General features: G+C 41.4%; 1 protein-coding gene across 8 annotated transcripts in view; it reads left to right on the top strand.

Annotated features, from left to right (window-relative positions):
- The window catches only part of LAMA2 (laminin subunit alpha 2), a 1,276,598-nt gene that overhangs the window by 970,247 nt on the left and 287,392 nt on the right, over positions 1–18,959 (top strand). For all 8 annotated transcript variants that reach the window (XM_063917336.1, XM_063917337.1, XM_063917331.1 and 5 more), the window contains one exon: positions 14,083–14,245. In XM_063917336.1, the coding sequence (XP_063773406.1) occupies positions 14,083–14,245 (163 nt within the window). The remainder of the gene's footprint in view (positions 1–14,082; positions 14,246–18,959) is intronic.

The raw sequence follows: 18,959 nt of genomic DNA, 5'->3' as shown, positions 1-18,959 counted from the left end.
TGAAGAATGGTCCCAGGCTCCGGACCCTAAATGATTGACATGCTACGGCTAAAGGGGACTGTGAGCAATCATGCAATACTTGTTCTGTACATACATAGAATGGGTCCTGTGCATGAACGGTTCCCACCATTGGGTTTACGTACAAATTGGAATCAGGCCAACAGACTATGAGCTGTTAAATTTCTAAATGCATAAGGCGTATAATTTATTTTATTAATACAAAACACTTGCATATGTAATAGGTATACAGCTATACCCATCATATAATAAGGCTAACCCTTTATCCATTTTGTTAGATAGATGACCTTTATACAGACATTAGTTCACTAATAAGATACATGTACCTTTAACAGAGTTTAGACTTATTGTGTGCAATAGAATTGGAATTAGCACCAAATAAGGCTGACCATCTTCTAGCTGGTACCCTGTCCTAATATGAGCATAACAATGTACTCCAAAATGTATGATATCAGTGGGAGTGTTATAAGAATTGGGTATAACCAAGTATTCTAAAACTAAATGAATCGCCATGTTTTCTCTGTTAATGTCTTTGACCCGGGCTGACAGGATGTTTTCCCTCAGCCTGTATACGGGTGGGGTCTTTTTAATAAATGATTAATTGGTTTTAATTTCTTTTACTTAGTTGCAACAAGGAAAGCACAATGGTTACATTAAATTTGGTATTCAACAGAGCCTACTCCCCTTGAGCAGGAAATGTTGATTTTAGAATCCATAACTTGCTCATGCCCCACCACATATTCCTAGACTTTCTTGTTTCCTTAAAATGATTTTCAATTTTCCTAGAGTAAGCATCCTTAGCTAGTTTAATACTTTTCCTCCTATTTTATACGCTTCAGCATAATTTGCCTTAAATGTTAAATCTTTGAGACCTAATAAAGTGCAGACATCCCTATTCACCCATGGCATTTCTTTTGGAAGACCCATAAAATTATCTGCACTCTCAATACAACTATGAAAATACAGTACAATTAATCCTTTTTGACCACAAACAATATTTAGGTACTGAAAAACTAAGCATGAATTGATTTGTATGCATCCTTAATGTTAGAATAAACAAAATCAAGTATATTTTGGCTACTAATAGGGATTTCCACATTCTGGTATATTTAGGGTGTACAGGCTTCAGGTTGGCTTGAATAAAGTCCCCAGCCATAATAATGCACCTTTTGGACGGGCAGTGTATTGGGTGAAAATTGCTTCAAATAACCTATCCAGATCTATTTTAACATTAGCTTTTTGGAGGAATATGAACTGCGACCAGAAAGACCACTGTGAACTGCTGATGCTGTTAGAACAGCCTACACCTTAAAATTGAAAATCTAGATCATCAGAACAGTGGGTTCCAATTTGCTTATCATTTGTGCACTAGTCATTATTAATATAGGTACAAAGACCCCTTCCTTTGCGTTTTTGAGATTCTACCAACTTGTATAAAGTTCTCCCCAGAATATATAAAGCAGAATCTGGGTCATTACCCCACCACCAGGACTCAGTAAAAATCAAGGCAGATCAGTTTTTGAAAGATTGATGGTAAGCTAATTTCAGCTTGATCTCATCCATCTTGTTAAGCAGAGACCTAACATTTGAATGGTCCAAGCTAGAAGGACAGTTACATCAATCTTTCTTGGACACCAACTCTCTTCCTACTTCCTCCTTCCTCCTTTTTTTGCTGTCTGCGAGGTGGAGATGCCAGTGGAAGTCATTCTGACCCTGGCTCCTAGTCCTGCAGTCTGTTGTGTGAAGTGAAAGTTTACTTACAAATGGAGAACATTAAAGACATTGACTAATCTTTACTTAAAAGGGTTTTATAGTAGATTCACCTAAAGGTTAGCCTATAACAGGCCAAGAAAAAGAGCCCAAAACAACATTCACCAGCCCTCTGTCAATATAGTACTGTACATTGTAATGTTCATGGCTCTATCACCAGAAAAAGACAGAACAAGTATAGCTTTTATGGAAGGGTAACTAGCAGAAAACCACTTTTTCCAACCACCTCCCAAAAACTGCAGTGCAGCTGAAGTGTACAATGTTGCAAATTAATAAAACACAAAACTTCTGAAACAATGTTCCATGGACAGACAGACTTAAGTAGAATATTTCATGATAACAAGATCTGCACAAGAACCACATACCAACCATCAGGCACAGTGGTGATGGGTAACGATTTGTTTTACAATCACATGACCTGGACAAATCACATTGGGATAAATTTACTAAGATTGAAGATGAGATGTAGCCCAAAGCAACTAATCAGATTTTACTTCTCATTTATCTAGCGCCTTCCAGAAGATAATACCTGGAATCTGATTGGTTGCTATAGGCAACATCACATCTTAAATAGAACTCCTAGTAAATTTACCCTATTGTGTGCATCATTAACTCCTCCTTATAACAAAGCATTTTAAGGAGAAATGTGAGGCCATCTGTCCAACAAGCGAAGTATGGCTGAAATTTAATCAAGCAACAGGGCATTGATCCTGAGCACATCAGCAAATCTAAAGTCAAATGACTGAAAATGAAAATAATAAATGTTTTGGTATAGATTTAACAGAACTAAGGGTCTAATTTATCATGGATCGTTAATTTGAGAAATTGCAGTTGCCTGTGAGTAGAACGGCACTGCCCTGACAGAAAGAAAAATGCCCTGTGCAGATTTGCGAATGCATCGCAGAGCGCTATCCACTCTCAGATGCATACGCAAATCCCACAACATCAAAGAGTCTTTGCCGTCTGAGCAATTGCGAGTAGATCTGAGGCTGCCACTAATCTGTGACTAAGACGGGCTGGAAGTGGTCTGCGCTGACGTCAGAGACCAACTCCAAAAACGGCTGGGCACGTGTGTATTTTTTCTGACACACCCAGAAAACGTCAGGCTTCCACCAAGAAATGCCGGCTTCCTGTCAGTCAAACAGCGGCTACTGTACATTGCGTTTATGATCTGTACGCACTTTAGTTTGATATTACCCCATGTGTGTGCACAATGTGCAGTCGTTCAATAATTGCTCCATTTACAAATTCTCTAATTAGCAATCCAAGCTGAATTAGGCCCTAAAGCAATTATTTAAAAAGTATACATCCAAAATTCTACAAATGTTACGTAAGAGATGAATGAACTAATACAGAAAGTGATTACTTCAATTTATTGCTGAACAACGCCATGGTTCTACAATCTACTGAATCATGTCATTTACTTACTTTTCTTCATGTTGGCTTATTTTTTGTTGATTCAATGATGACATAAAAATCGGTTTTGCGTTATTTGTGTAACATATCAGCTTGATCCAATTTTAGGATTTGATGAAGATTATATATTTATTAATTATGTACAGATACGTAAAGATATAGTTTTGAAAAATGCTTTCTTTTATGAATGAGTTTTCAGTACGTCTGTGTGATATTCGATTTTAAAATATTCTTGACCTTTATCCATTAAAATACCTAAATTTGAAGTACGTAATACTGTTTGTGACTTATAACCAGTAAAACACTCTTTAAACATAACAAATAACATCTTTAAAAGTATCTAACATTTTCTGTGCTGTTAATCCATAAATTAAGATCTTAAAGGAAATGATCAGTATATATCTCACAGCATTGCTTTATATTTGTATACATTTTGCAATATTCTGTTTTCAGCTCAATCTGTGAGCTTTTATAGCATGTATCAAAGTAAACAAATAAATGTACTTCTAAAAGCTATTTAAGCTACACATTATTCTTCACAGTGCTTTGCAAAGATGATCGTAGGATTTCAAGTAAAAGCTTTTGCTAAGTGCAGTAATTCTAATGGATATTTGAATAAATACGGTCACAAAATATGCATGAGGCCACTTCTTTCTGTACAGTGAGAAGTAACTGTTTTATTGTGCCACTTCTTTCTGTGCAGTGAGAAGTAACTGTTTTATTGTGCCATTTCTTTCTGTACAGTGAGAAGTAACTGTTTTATTGTCCTCATATAAAACAGCTCCAGACTGCTTCAAGTGCCAATGCAGATAGTATATGCATTTACAAGATAGTTTTATTTACTTGATTTGTTTTTATTTATTTTTTTGTTCCTGGCTTCTTTAAATATGGAGTATTTCCACTTTATTTGATTAGTAGAAAAAAATAATCCACACTCAACAAAACATATAAGAAGCTCTTTAAAATGAGTATGTGTGCATAAGATTTCTATGTGTAAGCCACCTTTGAAAAACTTCTGTTTAGTGGACTGAGGGCCTAATTCAAGGTTGATTGCAAAACAACCATTTTCCTCTAATGGGCAAAACCATGTGCACTGCAGGTGAGGCAGATATAACATGTTCAGAGAGAGTTAGATTTGGGTGTGGTGTGTTCAATCTGCAATCTAATTTGCAGTGTAAAAATAAAGCAGCCAGTATTTACCCTGCACAGAAATAAAATAACCCACCCAAATCTAACTCTCTCTGCACATGTTATATCTGCCTCACCTGCAGTGCATATGGTTTTGCCCATTAGAGGAAAATTTGTTTTTTTTGCAATCAACCTTCAATTAGGCCCTGAGTCCCATAGTTAGTGGGATAGATATTAGCACCCTGGACTGAGATTGAGGATGAGTGGCATGATCTGAGGATTTATTGCGTCCTCGAAAGCTGGGGAAAATTTGCCTTAGCCTTCGTCCTTGTTCTGGAAGTCTGTTAAAGTATAACTTGTAGTTCATGTCAATGTCAAGTTGAGGCCCATCAATATACTGTAGCCTTGACCTTGTCTACTAGTTAAAGGGTATTCGCTAACTTAAGTTTCATAGCGGGGAAAACAAAACTGAGTTGCAGTAGAGAGTTACCATGGCCAAAATTCAGAGTAGAAGACTATTGAGAGCCATGTGATGCTACATAAACATCATATACATTTACAGGCATGGTGTGGCTGGTGCATCAAACCACAGACTGTTGATTCAATTTGGCTAAAGAGTAGAGGAATGAGGACAGGACACCTGTGCTTAATGATAAAGCCGAGTAACTGTAAACCTGGGTGGTCCCCTATACTTAAGAAGAGGAAACTAGAGACCAGTGAGATTGAGAGATTGAGAGACCCGATGTTGAAAGTTGAGGAGGACAATGTAGAAGTCAGGAGACAAAGCAATGTCCCCGAGTGAGAGTCAGCTCTTGTGCAAAACTACAGTAGTTGATACTGTCAGTTTTTATTTCAATATCTTACAGTAGTGTTCTGGAGGATTTAAAAAAAAGAGTGGTTTGTTGACAAATTGATTTTTTTATACCATCTGTAATATAATTGTATACCATTAGCATTTGATACTGTCAGCTGCCTTAACGTAAAAGATAATGATAATAATAATACAAATAATAATAATAACATACAGTACAATAGCCAACTTGACTTTCAAACTTGTGTGTTTAAGGGCCTTAATCTGCACTTTAGCTTGGGAACTAACTTCTGTAAAAGAAAAATGTCACAAATAGAGAAAATGTCACAAATTACATCCTTTGCATATTTCTTCACTTACACACACACACACACAAAAAAAAAAAAATCTTACTGCACAATATTTGGACCATAAATATGAAATAAATAAAACTGAAATAGTCTCATGTTTATTTTTGGCATGTTTAATTTGTTTGCAGTCCAATATACACATAGGAGATACTGCAGTTTTCAACTCTTTAATCCTAAACCTTCTATGTATTCAGCCCAAAAAGGCCTAACTATTGAAAATGGCTGTTTTAGCCATATATAGGTTTTACTATTTTTCAAAGACTACAGCCAGAGCAATGTCAGATGACACTGCAACTTCCCCATGCTTTGCATGTATGCCCATAGTGGACACCAGGACTGGCAGGTGAAGTCGTAAGTCTCTTTAATGCTGCCAGCCACTCTGTCCTTATCCCAGAAATTGGACAGAAGACTTCTTGCAGCAATAGAATAGTATATATACATAGGTCCCTAAAATTTAATAATGGGTTTTCAACTATTTTTAAATGTGCCTAAATTAGATGGAACTCGGTTTTGTGCAAATATTCATTACTTTTTTTTCTCATCATAATAGAGTAAATGAAACTATAAGTATTGTGCAGTGCACAAGGCTGTAGCAGCGACAGATAAGGATTTGATTATTTAACTGTGTTACTGACTTTACTACTTGTGTGATTGGAAGAATATAGCAAGAACATATGTGGGTTGCAGCAGGTCCCATTTAAGCTGTATAAGATGTATTTTGAGGATATTCTGCAAAAGGGATAAAAAATAAATTTGTTTCATGTGGCTTATGATAAGTTTATTTGGTACTAATCAGTTGTAATTATAAACTTTGTAAATGTTTCACACCAGAATGAATATTTGCCTTAGACAACACATATAACAAGGTGCGGTAGTCCAGGGACTATCTCAGGGACAGCTATGCATGGCCAGATATACTATTTATGACTGACAGAAGGAGATTTTGAAATCCTGTCTCTGTGCATCATTATAAGACAAATTGTTATTTTAATTACTTACTGATGTTATGGTGCCTGTGGGGTGGTATACTTATAATTCATTTAAGTAATACAATCATTTCTAATTCATTGCTAGGTTTTGCTTCCCCTAGGGTATAAATGACTGTATTTTTTAATTTATTTCCACTTTGGTGTCTGTACTGTATCAAACTAATCAGCAAAGTTCCCTTTTGGTTAGTTATGTAAAAGGTACTCATGCTGTATAATGCTTTGCATCCTTTCTTTCCAAATATCTCACTATTGTCCTCTTTCAAAGGAAGATTGTCCAAAAACCAATCTCTCTAAAAACTGCAAGGGCTTTATTTGAAAAGCGGCGGTGCTTCCTAGCAGGGGTGCTTCCCAGTCAGTGTAAAGCACGCCGGGCTTCACAGTGACTGCAAGCACTGTTTTAAATTTTCACTTCTAGCCGCCGATTTGTATATAAAGCCTTAAGTCTTATTACTGAAAGCATATTATAGTAAATGTACAGTACTTTAGTGTTAGAAAGATGTTAACTGTTCTACATTTAAAAAAAAAATGTTTTAAAGAGAAAACATCTAGTAGTAAGAGAAGCAAAGGATGAGATTTGATCCCAGGAGCGTGTTGTATGTGAAATGTAAAAAGTTTCATAAATGTAAAAAATTTGTATTGTATTGATATAAAGTTATATTGCTGCCATGTGAAGTAACATGGACTTTACACCTATGCATCAAGATGTAGAATGTTGAGAATATGATATGGTAACATGTGGTATTGCACCTACAGTACAGGCAAATCGTGCTTCAAGTGGTTACTATTTTCTTTGCCGATATTGTTTGAAATAACAGGTGGTAGAGCAGAAAATAGGATTTTAATACCTACCGGTAAATCCTTTTCTCCTAGTCCGTAGAGGATGCTGGGGTCCACTTCAGTACCATGGGGTATAGATGGTTCCGCAGGAGCCATGGGCACTTTAAGACTTTTCAAGGGTGTGAACTTGCTCCTCCCTCTATGCCCCTCCTCCAGACCTCAGTTATAGGAACTGTGCCCAGGGAGACGGACATTTCGAGGAAAGGATTTACTTTTATACTAATGGTGAGATTCATACCAGCTCACACCTCAACCATACCGCACAACATGGCATTCAACATGACACATGCCAACAGGCATGAACCATTTACAGCAACATGCTGAAAACAAATGAAACACAACTTGTGTAACAATAAAGAACAAGCTGCAGGTAAAGTATGCACTGGGTCGGGTGCCCAGCATCCTCTATGGACTAAGAGAAAAGAATTTACAGGTAGGTATTAAAATCCTACTTTCTCATACGTCCTAGAGTATGCTGGGGTCCACTTCAGTACCATGAGGTTATTCCAAAGCTCCAGTACGGGTGGGAGAGTGCGGATGACCCTGCAGCACCGATTGACCAAACTTGAGGTCCTCATCGGCCAAAGGGTCAAACTTATAAAATTTGACCCTGACCAAGTAGCTGCTCGGCAAAGTTGTAAAGCCGAGACGCCCCGGGCAGCCACCCAGGATGAGCCCACTTTCCTAGTAGAATGGGCCTTCACCGACTTCGGTACCGGCAAGCCTGCCGTAGAATGAGCGTGCTGAATTGTCCCTCTGATCCAGCGCGCAATAGTCTGCTTAGAAGCAGGACATCCAATCTTGCTGGGAGCATACAGGACAAACAGAGCCTCTGTTTTCTGTAACCGAGTTGTTCTTGCGACATAAATCTTCAAAGCTCTAACCACATCTAGAGACTGTGACTCAGTGAAAGTGTCAGTAGCTACTGGCACCACAATAGGTTGGTTTATGTGGAAGGACGAAACCACCTTTTGAAGATATTGTTGACGAGTTCTTAATGGAAGATCAGGTAAGGGCTCTTGTGAGACAAGGACCCCCAAATCAAACACCCGCCTTGCGGATGCCAAGGCCAAAAGCATCACCACTTTCCAAGTGAGAAACTTCAATTCTATTTCCTGCAGAGGTTCAAACCAATCTGATTGAAGGATCTGCAACACCACATTAAGGTCCCATGGTGCCACTGGAGGCACAAATGGAGGCAGGATGTGCAGAACCCCTTTCACGAACATCTAAACTTCTGGAAAGGAGGCCAATTGTTTTTGAAAGAAAACTGATAAGGCCGAAATCTGGACCTTGATTGACCTTGACTGACCCCAATCTAAGACCCGCATCCACACCAGCCTGCAGAAAATGGAGAAACCGTCCCAACTCAAACTCTTCCGTAGGAGCCTTCTTGGATTCACACCAAGACACATATTTTCTCCAAATACGGTGGTAATGTTTAGACGTTACTCCTTTCCTGGCCTGAATAAGAGTGGGGATGACTTCCTTGGGAATACCCTTTCGGGCTACGATCCGGCGCTCAACAGCCATGCCGTCAAACATAGCCGCGGTAAGTCTTGATACACACACAGCCCCTGCTGTAGTAGGTCCTCTGGAGGAGGAAGTGGCCGAGGATCTTCTATGAGCAACTCCTGAAGATCTGGATACAAAGACCTCCTTGGCGAGTCTGGGGCAATGAAGACTGCTCGAAATCTTGTTCTTCTTATTAATTTGAGAACTTTTGGAATCAGTGGAAATGGAGGGAAAACATATATCGACCGAAACACCCACTGGGTCACCAGTGCATCCACTGCTATTTCTTGAGGGTCTCTCGACCTGGAACAATATCTCTGAAGCTTCTTATTTAGACGAGATGCCATCATGTCTACTTGAGGAACTCCCCAAAGACTTGTCACCTCTGTGAAGACTTCTTGGTGGAGGCACCACTTTCCTGGATGGAGATCGTGTCTGCTGAGGAAGTCTGCTTCCCAGTTGTCCACTCCCAGAATAAAAATTTCTGACAGAGCTCTTACATGTCTTTCTGCCCAGAGGAGAATCCTTGTCACCTCTGCCTTTGCTGCTCTGCTTTTCATTCCGCCTTGCCTGTTTATGTACGCGACTGCTGTTACATTGTCTGACTGGATCTGCACGGGATGATCTTGAAGAAGATGTACCGCTTGTAGAAGGCCATTGTAAATGGCTCTCAATTCCAGAACATTTATGTGAAGGCAGGCTTCCTGACTTGACCATTTTCCTTGGAAGCTTTCCCCCTGTGTGACAGCTCCCCAGCCACGGAGACTTGCATCCGTGATTATTAGGACCCAGTCGTGAATCCCAAACCTGCGTCCCTCTAGTAGGTGAGAACTGGGTAGCCACCACAGGAGCAAAATCCTGGCTTTGGGGGACAGGATTATTCCGGTGCATGTGTAGGTGGGATCCGGACCACTTGTCCAACAGCTCCCACTGGAATACTCTGGCATGAAATCGCCCAAACTGTATGGCCTCGTACGCCACTACCATTTTCCCCAACAACCAAATGCATTGATGGATCGACACGCTTGTTGGTTTCAATATTTGTTTGACCATTTTCTGAATTTCAAGAGCCTTTTCCACTGGAAGAATACTCTCCGTACTTCTGTGTCCAGAATCATCCCTAAAAAGGACAATCTTGTCATTGGTTCCAACTGCGACTTTGGAAAGTTCATGATCCAACCGTGTTGTTAGAGTATTGACAGGGAGAGTGCGATGTTCTGCACTGTTCCCTGGATCTCGCTTTTATCAGGAGATCGTCCAGATAAGGAATTATATTGACTCCTTTTTGACGAAGGAGGACCATCATCTCCGCCATCACCTTGATGAATACCCTCGGTGCCGTGGAGAGTCCGAACGGCAACGTCCACGTCTGGAACTGGTAATGGCAATCCTCTACTGCGAATCTCAGATAAGCTTGGTGAGGAGGATAAATGGGAACATGCAAGTAAGCATCCTTTATGTCTACTGACACCATGAAGTCCCCCTCCTCCAGACTGGAAATCACTACCCTCAGGGATTCCATCTTGAACTTGAACCTTTTCAGGTAGAGATTCAGATTTTCAGGTTTAAAATCGGTCTGACCGAGCCGTCCGGCTTCGGAACTACGAAGAGGCTTGAATAAAAACCTTCTCCTTGCTGTGACAAGGGTACCAGGACAATGACCTGATTCTGACATCATTTTTGAATTGCCATTGTTACTGCCTCTCTTTCTGGAAGAGAAGCTGGCAAGGTCGATTTGAAAAATCGGCATGGGGGGACGTCTTGAAACTCTAGTTTGTACTCATGGGACACTATTTGTAAGACCCATGGGTCCAGGCCAGATTGAATCTAGATTTAACTGAAAAGTTTCAGACGTGCTCCAACCCGAGCGGACTCCCGCAAGGGAGCCCCAGCGTTATGCTGCAGATTTGGCAGAAGCAGGGGTGGACTTCTGCTCCTGCGATCCGGGAGACGCTGCAGATTTCTTTCCTTTTCCCCTTCCTCTACCTGCAAAAAAGGGGGAACCTTTGGCCTTTTTGTATTTGTTGGGCCGAAAGGACTGCATGTGAGAGTGATGTGTCTTTTTCGCCGGTGTAGGAGCATAAGGCAAGAATGTTGACTTACCTGCGGTAGCCGCCGAGACTAACGCATCCAGCCCATCACCAAACAAGGCCTCACCTTTATACGGGAGAGCCTCCATATTTCTTTTGGAATCTGCATCAGCATTCCACTGGCGAATCCTCCACGCCCTCCAAGCCGATACTGCCATGGTAGCGGTTCTTGATCCCAAGAGACCAATATATTTCATGGTTTCTAGTACGTACGCAGCAGCGTCTTTGATATGACCTAACGTTAGGAGTATCTCGTCTTCATCTATTGTGTCAATGTCTAATGACAAGTTTTCTGACCACTTCTCAATAGCACTACTCACCCACGCACAGACAATGGTAGGCCTGAGTAGTGTCCCATTGGCCACATCAATACATCACCTCACTCACTTGCGCCTGTCGGCTCCTTAAGTAAAACCATTCCAGGCGCAGGGAGAAACACCTTTTCTCTTTTATGACTGGGCCCTGTCTAAAATGCGGGGTGACTCCCACCTTTTGGAAAAAGGTAAGCTGCCTGAATTACTTTTGGGAATCTGAAATTTATTTTCAGGTTAAATCAGACTCCATCCTAGAGACTGTTCAACTCCTGAGGTGGAGGGAACATTACATTACTTCTTTACTAAAATAAATCCTCTCCTTGTGGTAAAAGAGTAAAAGAGGGGGCTTCGTAACTTCTAACACCACCTTTATAGCTAAAACATGTGTTGAATGCTTTTTTGCTAACTTAGGACCTATTCCCCTGGAATCACTAGTGTTGACACAGGAATCATAGTCCGTGTCGGTATCAGTTTGTACTACTTGTGCAAATTTGTATGTGACCCAGAGAGGTCCCTGTGGATGAAAGGCAGAACTATTACAAATCACATCTTCAACAGATTATTTTCAGTTTTCTGTATGAGATTCAGTCCAACCTCTTACTGATATGGGGGGTCTTTCCGAGTTGTTCACTCGTTGCAGATTTTCGCTATGCTGCGATTTGCGCAGTGCGCATGCACTAAGTTATTTAACACAAAACTTAGCAGTTTTGCTGGTGTTCGTATGACGCTTTTCAGTCACACTGCTGATCGGTAAATGATTGACAGGAAAGGGGCGTTTCTGGGTGGTAACTGAGCATTTTCCGGGAGTGTGCTAAAAAACGCAGGAGTGTCAGGGAAAAACGCAGAAGTGTCTGGAGAAACGGGGGAGTGGCTGGCCGAACGCAGGGCGTGTTTGTGACGTCAAACCAGGAACTAAACGGACTGAGCTGATCGCAATCTGTGAGTAGGTCTGGAGCTACTCAGAAACTGCAAAGAATTATTTAGTAGTAGTTCTGCTAATCTTTCGTCCGCAATTCTGCTAAGCTAAGATAAAATCCCAGAGGGCGGCGGCCTAGCGTGTGCAATGCTGCTAAAAAGCAGCTAGCGAGTGAACAAGTCGTAATGAGGGCCATGATTCACACTATCATGTAAACTTTCACCCAGTCAGGCTCTTGGTGTCAAATTACACCTCTGTGTCCCTAACATGTCTCCCACAGAGGAAGAGTTCCCTGCCACAGACATGTCACACACGTGCACAACCACACCACAGACACTCAGGGAGTTATAGGGAACAGACCCACAGTAAAATCTGTCAGAGGGATACAGATAGGATTTGCCAGTTCACAACCCAGCGCTAGTAACACAATGTCTGTGAACATAAAATGCCTACTGACATGCAGCGCTTTTATAATGTTAATCACACAATTATACAGCATCAAATTCACTGTGGACCCCCCTGTTTTGCACCCTGATAATTGTTCAGCAGTGGAGGAGGACCAGCGTTCTTCTCTGCAGTCTGGAAGAGAGAAAATGGCGCTGAGCAGTGTGTTGGCTGACTGAGGAGGAAGCTCCACTCTTCAATGGCGTGTTTCTCCTCAGCTTTTATGAGGTAATTTTTTATACTGGCGGGGGTAGGACTGTGCCTCAGCAACTTATGCCCCTTATTTATGCCAGTTTCCATAGGTTTCATGCTGCCCAGGGTGCCCCCCCCCCCCCCACGCCCTGCACCCTGCAGTGCCTGTGTATGTGTGGGCAACATGGCGCGCTGTGCTCCCGCCAGCCGCGCGGTACCTTTAGCAGTCTCTTTCTTGATTGAAGATCTGTCTTCTAACACTCACCTGTCTTCTGACTTCTGGCTCTGTGAGGGGGGGTGACGGCGTGCTGTGGGAGTGAGCATCTAGACACGGATAGCGTTCAGTTCCCTTCAGGAGCTAATAATGTCCTGTCAGCCAGAAGCAGAGCCATGAAACTCTTTAGGCAGTTGGTTCCTACTTCTGCCCCCTCAGTCCCACGAAGCAGAGAGACTGTTGCCAGCAGTTCTCCATGAAAATAAAAATTTAACATAAGTCTTTTCAGAGAAACTCAGTAGAGCTCCTCTGGGCACATTCTAAAACTGAGGTCTGGAGGAGGGGCATAGAGGGAGGAGCCAGTTCACACCCTTGAAAAGTCTTAAAGTGCCCATGGCTCCTGTGGAACCGTCTATACCCCATGGTACTGAAGTGGACCCCAGCATCCTCTAGGACGTATGAGAAAATCCTTTATTTTACAATGTACTACTTCTATATGGTCGAGTCACATTAATATGACCACAGCCATAAACAGCAGTGTTCGTTGAACTGTTGTTTTAGACACACATCTGGTAGCCTCCAGGTTCATTTTGAAGGTGAGCTGCTCCACTGTAGTGTGTTGGTCGGCCCGCACTCACCTTTGCAGCTGACTTTCACCTCTCACATCAATAGCACGTGGGGCTCCGCAGTTTCCACATCAGGTATTCGCAATGGTGCCATTTGTACAGTCACGAAACACCTTCACCACAGCAGCACACAAACAGGTCACAGACTGCGCTGTTTCAGAAATACTGCGACCCTTGGCCCAAAAGCCGATAAGCATCCCTTTTTGCAATTTGGATAAATCGCCCTTTTTACCCATGACAGCAATGATTGATATGTATGCAGACGGACTATTGCACACCTTATACACCCACCAGGCCAGCACACTACACGTGACGTACTTCATGGGCTACATCAAATGTAGGAGGTGGTCATAATAATGTGGCTCAACCGTGTATATTACCAATGATGAAATACACCTCAATGTTCTGAATGCTGATCATATATTCTAAAATTCTCTGTCATTTACATGTAGACTTATATGACAAAGCCGTAAAGTTGAATGAAACACTGGGTATACAGAACAAAACACAGGACAAGAGTTTCCAGGAGTTGCAGAGGGACGTTGACAAGATGTTGACTGAGCTCAGAAGAAGAATGTTTAAGAATCAGGAGAAAACAGCCGCAGATGAACTAAAGTAAGTGTAGAAATGACAACATAACAGGAAAACATGCCAAGCTCAGTTTGTTTTTTGAAAAACATCTGTAAATGTGTTTCATAAATAAATACCCCTCTCTGAATGTTATACATTTTATGTTATCACCAACTATGGGGTATATTCAATAAGAGTCGGATCCATTCTGACATGCATTTGTCAGAATGGGTCTGGCAATCCCTATTCAATAAGCGGCCAAATCCGACTGTCGTATTTGAGCCAAATCCAACTGTCGGATTTGGCCGTTCCCGGTGTCCTGTCCGTGCTGCTCCTGCATGGTGAGGCCTGCAGGCACGTCCATTCCCCTCATGTTCGGACTTACCGCTGAGTAGTTGGAGCTCTGGGAGTGGACCCACTGGCCATCCTCTGTATTTTGAAAATCCAGGGATCCGAGCAGGCTGGGCTACCCTTAATCAGCAGAAGCAAGTGCAGAGTGGCTTCTTCCGCCGGACCGTGTCGGCTGCTGTGTGAGGGAAGCTCCAAGACTGCTGCTCCTGGTTAGTTACTGCTCTCCCTCCCTGCTGGTTGTGTCAATGTGCAGTGCTCTGCCGTGGCTGGGAGCCTAACTTGCCCGCTGTTTGTGCTGCCCTTACCCGGACAGACTACCCCTCCCTTCTACTGACGTTTAAATGCCTGCTACCCAACAGGTTTGGCCCGTTCTTTATTAAAAGTTGGATTGACATTGTCGGAAACAGGGCTAAAACCTGTTGGGTTTGGCCGCGCTTCCGACAATACACGCGGCTTGGCGACTGAAGCTGCCAATCCGCATTTAATCAGACAGCTTTCCAACAAGTTGGGAATTCCCAACTTGTCGGGAAAAAAGGCCCCCTATTGAATGTACTGTGGAAAAGAAATAAAACATTTGAATTTCTATTTAAGAGACTTTTGTATTTCTCAGAAAATTAATATTATGTTTGGATAATATGTCAGTAGCATGTTGTGACCACAAACTAAACACAATGTGTGCCATTTTTCTACATGCCTTTGGATTGAATTGGAACCATAAGGGCTACTTAGAAATCAGCAAATCTGCAATTTAGATCCAAGTACAATTGTGATATTTGTCCAGGTTATATTCTCAATAAATTATTTCAAATATCTTTATTAATAATCTAAGAAAAAGAAAAACCTCTTTAAATGTAACAGTGCAGACCCTAGGTCTTTAACTTACATTTCTGCTCTAACAGTTGCTTGACACTGGTTATGCACTTTCCTGACCTGCTAGCAACAGATCATCCACATATACAACAACAATGAACAGATTTAGCTCTATTTGTTTGTGGTATAGACGGTTATCAATGTCCATCTCCAATGAAACAGCATCTAGCTTAATGTGCCAACAACAACTGTTTAAAACCATACAATGCTTTCTTGAATAAACTGACTTCTCCCTCTTGGAACATATTTTCAGTGTAATGCTCAGGGGGTTCCATATAAATTTCTTCAATTAACTGTTCATTTAAGAAAGCTGAGCCAAAGTCTAATTGCTATAGCAACAAATTATGCATGGTAGATATGGCAATGACTTAACGTATTATACTGTGCATTGCTAGATGCAAGAGATTTAACCATAGTTAATTATGGATTTCTGTGTATGTCCTTTAGCGGTAAAACATGTTTTATAATGGAGAATAGTTACGTCTGCATTTAACTTTTTACAAAATACACACTGGTTCTTAACTGTCTTGCGGTGACTCTGCCTGTTAACAGCAGTCCATGAATTGTTGTCATTCAGTGATGCCATTTCTTTATCTACTGCTGACTTCTGTTCCTCCCAGACATTGGTTGATTGATTCTTGGATATTTTGGGGTTTACAGAAAGTGATATCCCATAGGGGTTTTTTCTTTATTGTTTCTCACAGAACTCCTGCTTAGTGATTGGGTGTCCACACTTGCAGTCTCTAACTCAGACACACTTCGAACTGTCGGTATATCCTTCATAACATAACATGTGTGATTCTTGTTTCAACTTTACATTAGATGGCGCTGTTTCACGGAATACAACAGCTGTATATTTTATAGGCTCTTTGGGTGAGATCTGCTTCTGGTGTCTACATTTCAGTTCGCACACACCGGGCGTGGCAAGCTGAAATGTGTGAAAAGTGATCCAGCATTTTTCCCGATCGCACCTATTCGTTTAGTAGGATTTAGTCGCTTTACACAGCTAAACCCGACATTAATGGGTGCGATCAGCACGATAGGGGGCAACAAATGAATATCGTCACCTGATATATCCCGTCACTCTAGACGGGAGTTTGGGGCGATTACATTTGAATTCCCTCCTTTGTTTGTAATGTCCCATAGTCTATATTCCTTTTTCTTGGAAGTATCCAAGCATGATATATTCCACTGACCTGGGATACAACATATGTTTCTTCTGCTCATGTACAGTATATGTGTATACTCTTTATACCCAAACACTCTGAGATGATTGATGTGTACTTCCAGACTACGCTAGACTAGCAGTGTTTTGCCATTCACAGCAACTGTCGGTGCACAATTCTCTTGAATTTGACTTTGACTGCATCGATAGTGCAGCGTTCCCCCCAAACTGTTAACCCACAAGGCTCATATAAATTACAGCTATCCATGCAATATTATATTGAGTAAGATTCTGATAATTAATCACCAAGGAGATAAGAAAATTCACAATAGTGTGTCATATTCCCAATAGTGTTGTACGAATAGGCGGAAACTGACAACAGCAGTAAGTTAAAGGGAATTAAAATGTACACATTGTGTTCATAACAGAACAGTGATCTACATTTGGCAACGTTGACAGCATAGTCTGAGAACGCTAGCCAATATTATACTCATATGCATTAAACACTATACATCTGTATTGGGATTATTATTAGATGCATTATATGGAAGCATCCAACCTGATTTAACATTTAGGGAACAACTAGTACTCAGGGCCAGATTAAGCCTTGGAGGTGCCCGGGGCACTTAAGACAGGGGGGCCACAATGGGACGTGGGGGATGTCCCATTCCAGGAGGGACAAAATGCTACCTGGACTTCCCACTTAATATATGACTGGCGTCACCTGTGTTGAACTATTTAATTGATAAGAAAAGTATTTCAACACAGGTGATTGAAATCATAAATTAAGAAGGAAGTCCAGGTAGAGAGCATTTTGTCCCTCCTGGAGAGGGTTATGGTGGGAGGTATAGATTGTGTATATTAAATGTAAACTAATGGTGTATATTAGTTTTAACTAATAGTTTAATAATGCCTGGGTACTGTTTATAGCTCCACCTAATTAAAAGACAACTATTTCATAAACTTTTCTTGCAGTGGAACAAAGAAAACTTAACCTTAAAATACACATAGAAAAATAAAATAATTTATCTTGTCACATGCAAGAATAGCAGCAGCCTCTGTACTACTTACACACTGGGACAGGACTCAGGAGGACTCTCTGTGTGTGTCTCTATCTCCAGACTCAAATGGTTTAGTTGCATAACAGTTTACACAGGACTAAGACAGCCAGGTGGGGAGGAGGAAAAGCTGGGATCCCTGTGTTGCTTACAGCTCTCTCCACCCTCCTGTTGGTAGCTCATGAAACATGATATTCCTGTGTCTCTACCTACACTGCATACTGTCCTCGCATTCTGGCTGCTGGTTCTGCTGTTGCTTAAGAGGTAAAGCTAGTAATGTCAGTGTGCTCTGGCCAGAGGCCCCCCTGACAAAAGGGGACCCGGGGAACAGTATGCCCTGCATCCCCCCCATAATCTATCTATGATACTTATAATAGCAGGTGTATAGTGAATTCAGTGGGAGCAAGTGAGAGGGGAACACTAGCCAGCAGTGTAATAATATTCTTCAGATACAAGAGCTTCAGTTGTGAATGGAGGAAGGAATATTGTGTCATCAGAATGAGAATTAAATCTTCACTTTAAGGGTAATTGTGATATGGAATTCTTTATCATATGAAATGGTGATGGCAAATTGTTTAACAGAATTTAAAGATATTATTGGATAGCTTTCTAATACAAAATGGTATTTTTAGAAGAGGACATTACATACCTCCCAACATTATAAGATGCAGTTGTGGGACTTCTCCCCAGAGGTATGTGTGTATAAAATGGGGCATGGTCTCATGCCTGCAAAGCCACATCCACTGGTCTATGATGTTTTCCCATGTCACTTCAGGCAAGCCTAGCACTACTGGCACCCATTCACCATTGCTCTGCTAAGCATTGGCAGAGCATCCCCCCAGGCCCACAACCTCACCCCCCCCCCCCCCCCCCCCGACACCCCCCCCCCACCACCACCACCACCACCACCACCACCACCACCCCTTTCCCTAATGGGACAATGTGTTGTTACTATTTATTATGGTGGTTATTAAGTTAGCTTATCTGATTGAAATTTTGGATCAGGGAGGATTATTTTTCCTTTATGGCGAACATGGCATCTGTTACACTCGCAGTTCTGGCTTGCTTTGCTCTTGATCAGCACAATTACAATATATATAAGGTCAGACTTGATAGAATGGTGTCTTTTTTTTATCCTTACTTTGTAACTGTGTAAGAAAAAGTCCTGGTGGAAGATAAAACCAATACCTTATTAAGACTCAAATGGTATATCTCCGTAAAGAACAACCTCTGAAATATCAGACAGGGTTTGATCTATCAAGATGTCTGTGACATATATGAGGTTGGGGAAAAGATATTTGTCTTTTATTTTTTA

This window comes from Pseudophryne corroboree, chromosome 4, assembly GCF_028390025.1.
Source record: "Pseudophryne corroboree isolate aPseCor3 chromosome 4, aPseCor3.hap2, whole genome shotgun sequence".
Lineage (NCBI taxonomy): Eukaryota > Metazoa > Chordata > Amphibia > Anura > Myobatrachidae > Pseudophryne > Pseudophryne corroboree.
Note: the sequence above shows the minus strand (reverse complement) of the source record. Positions and strands in the feature narration are given on the sequence as shown.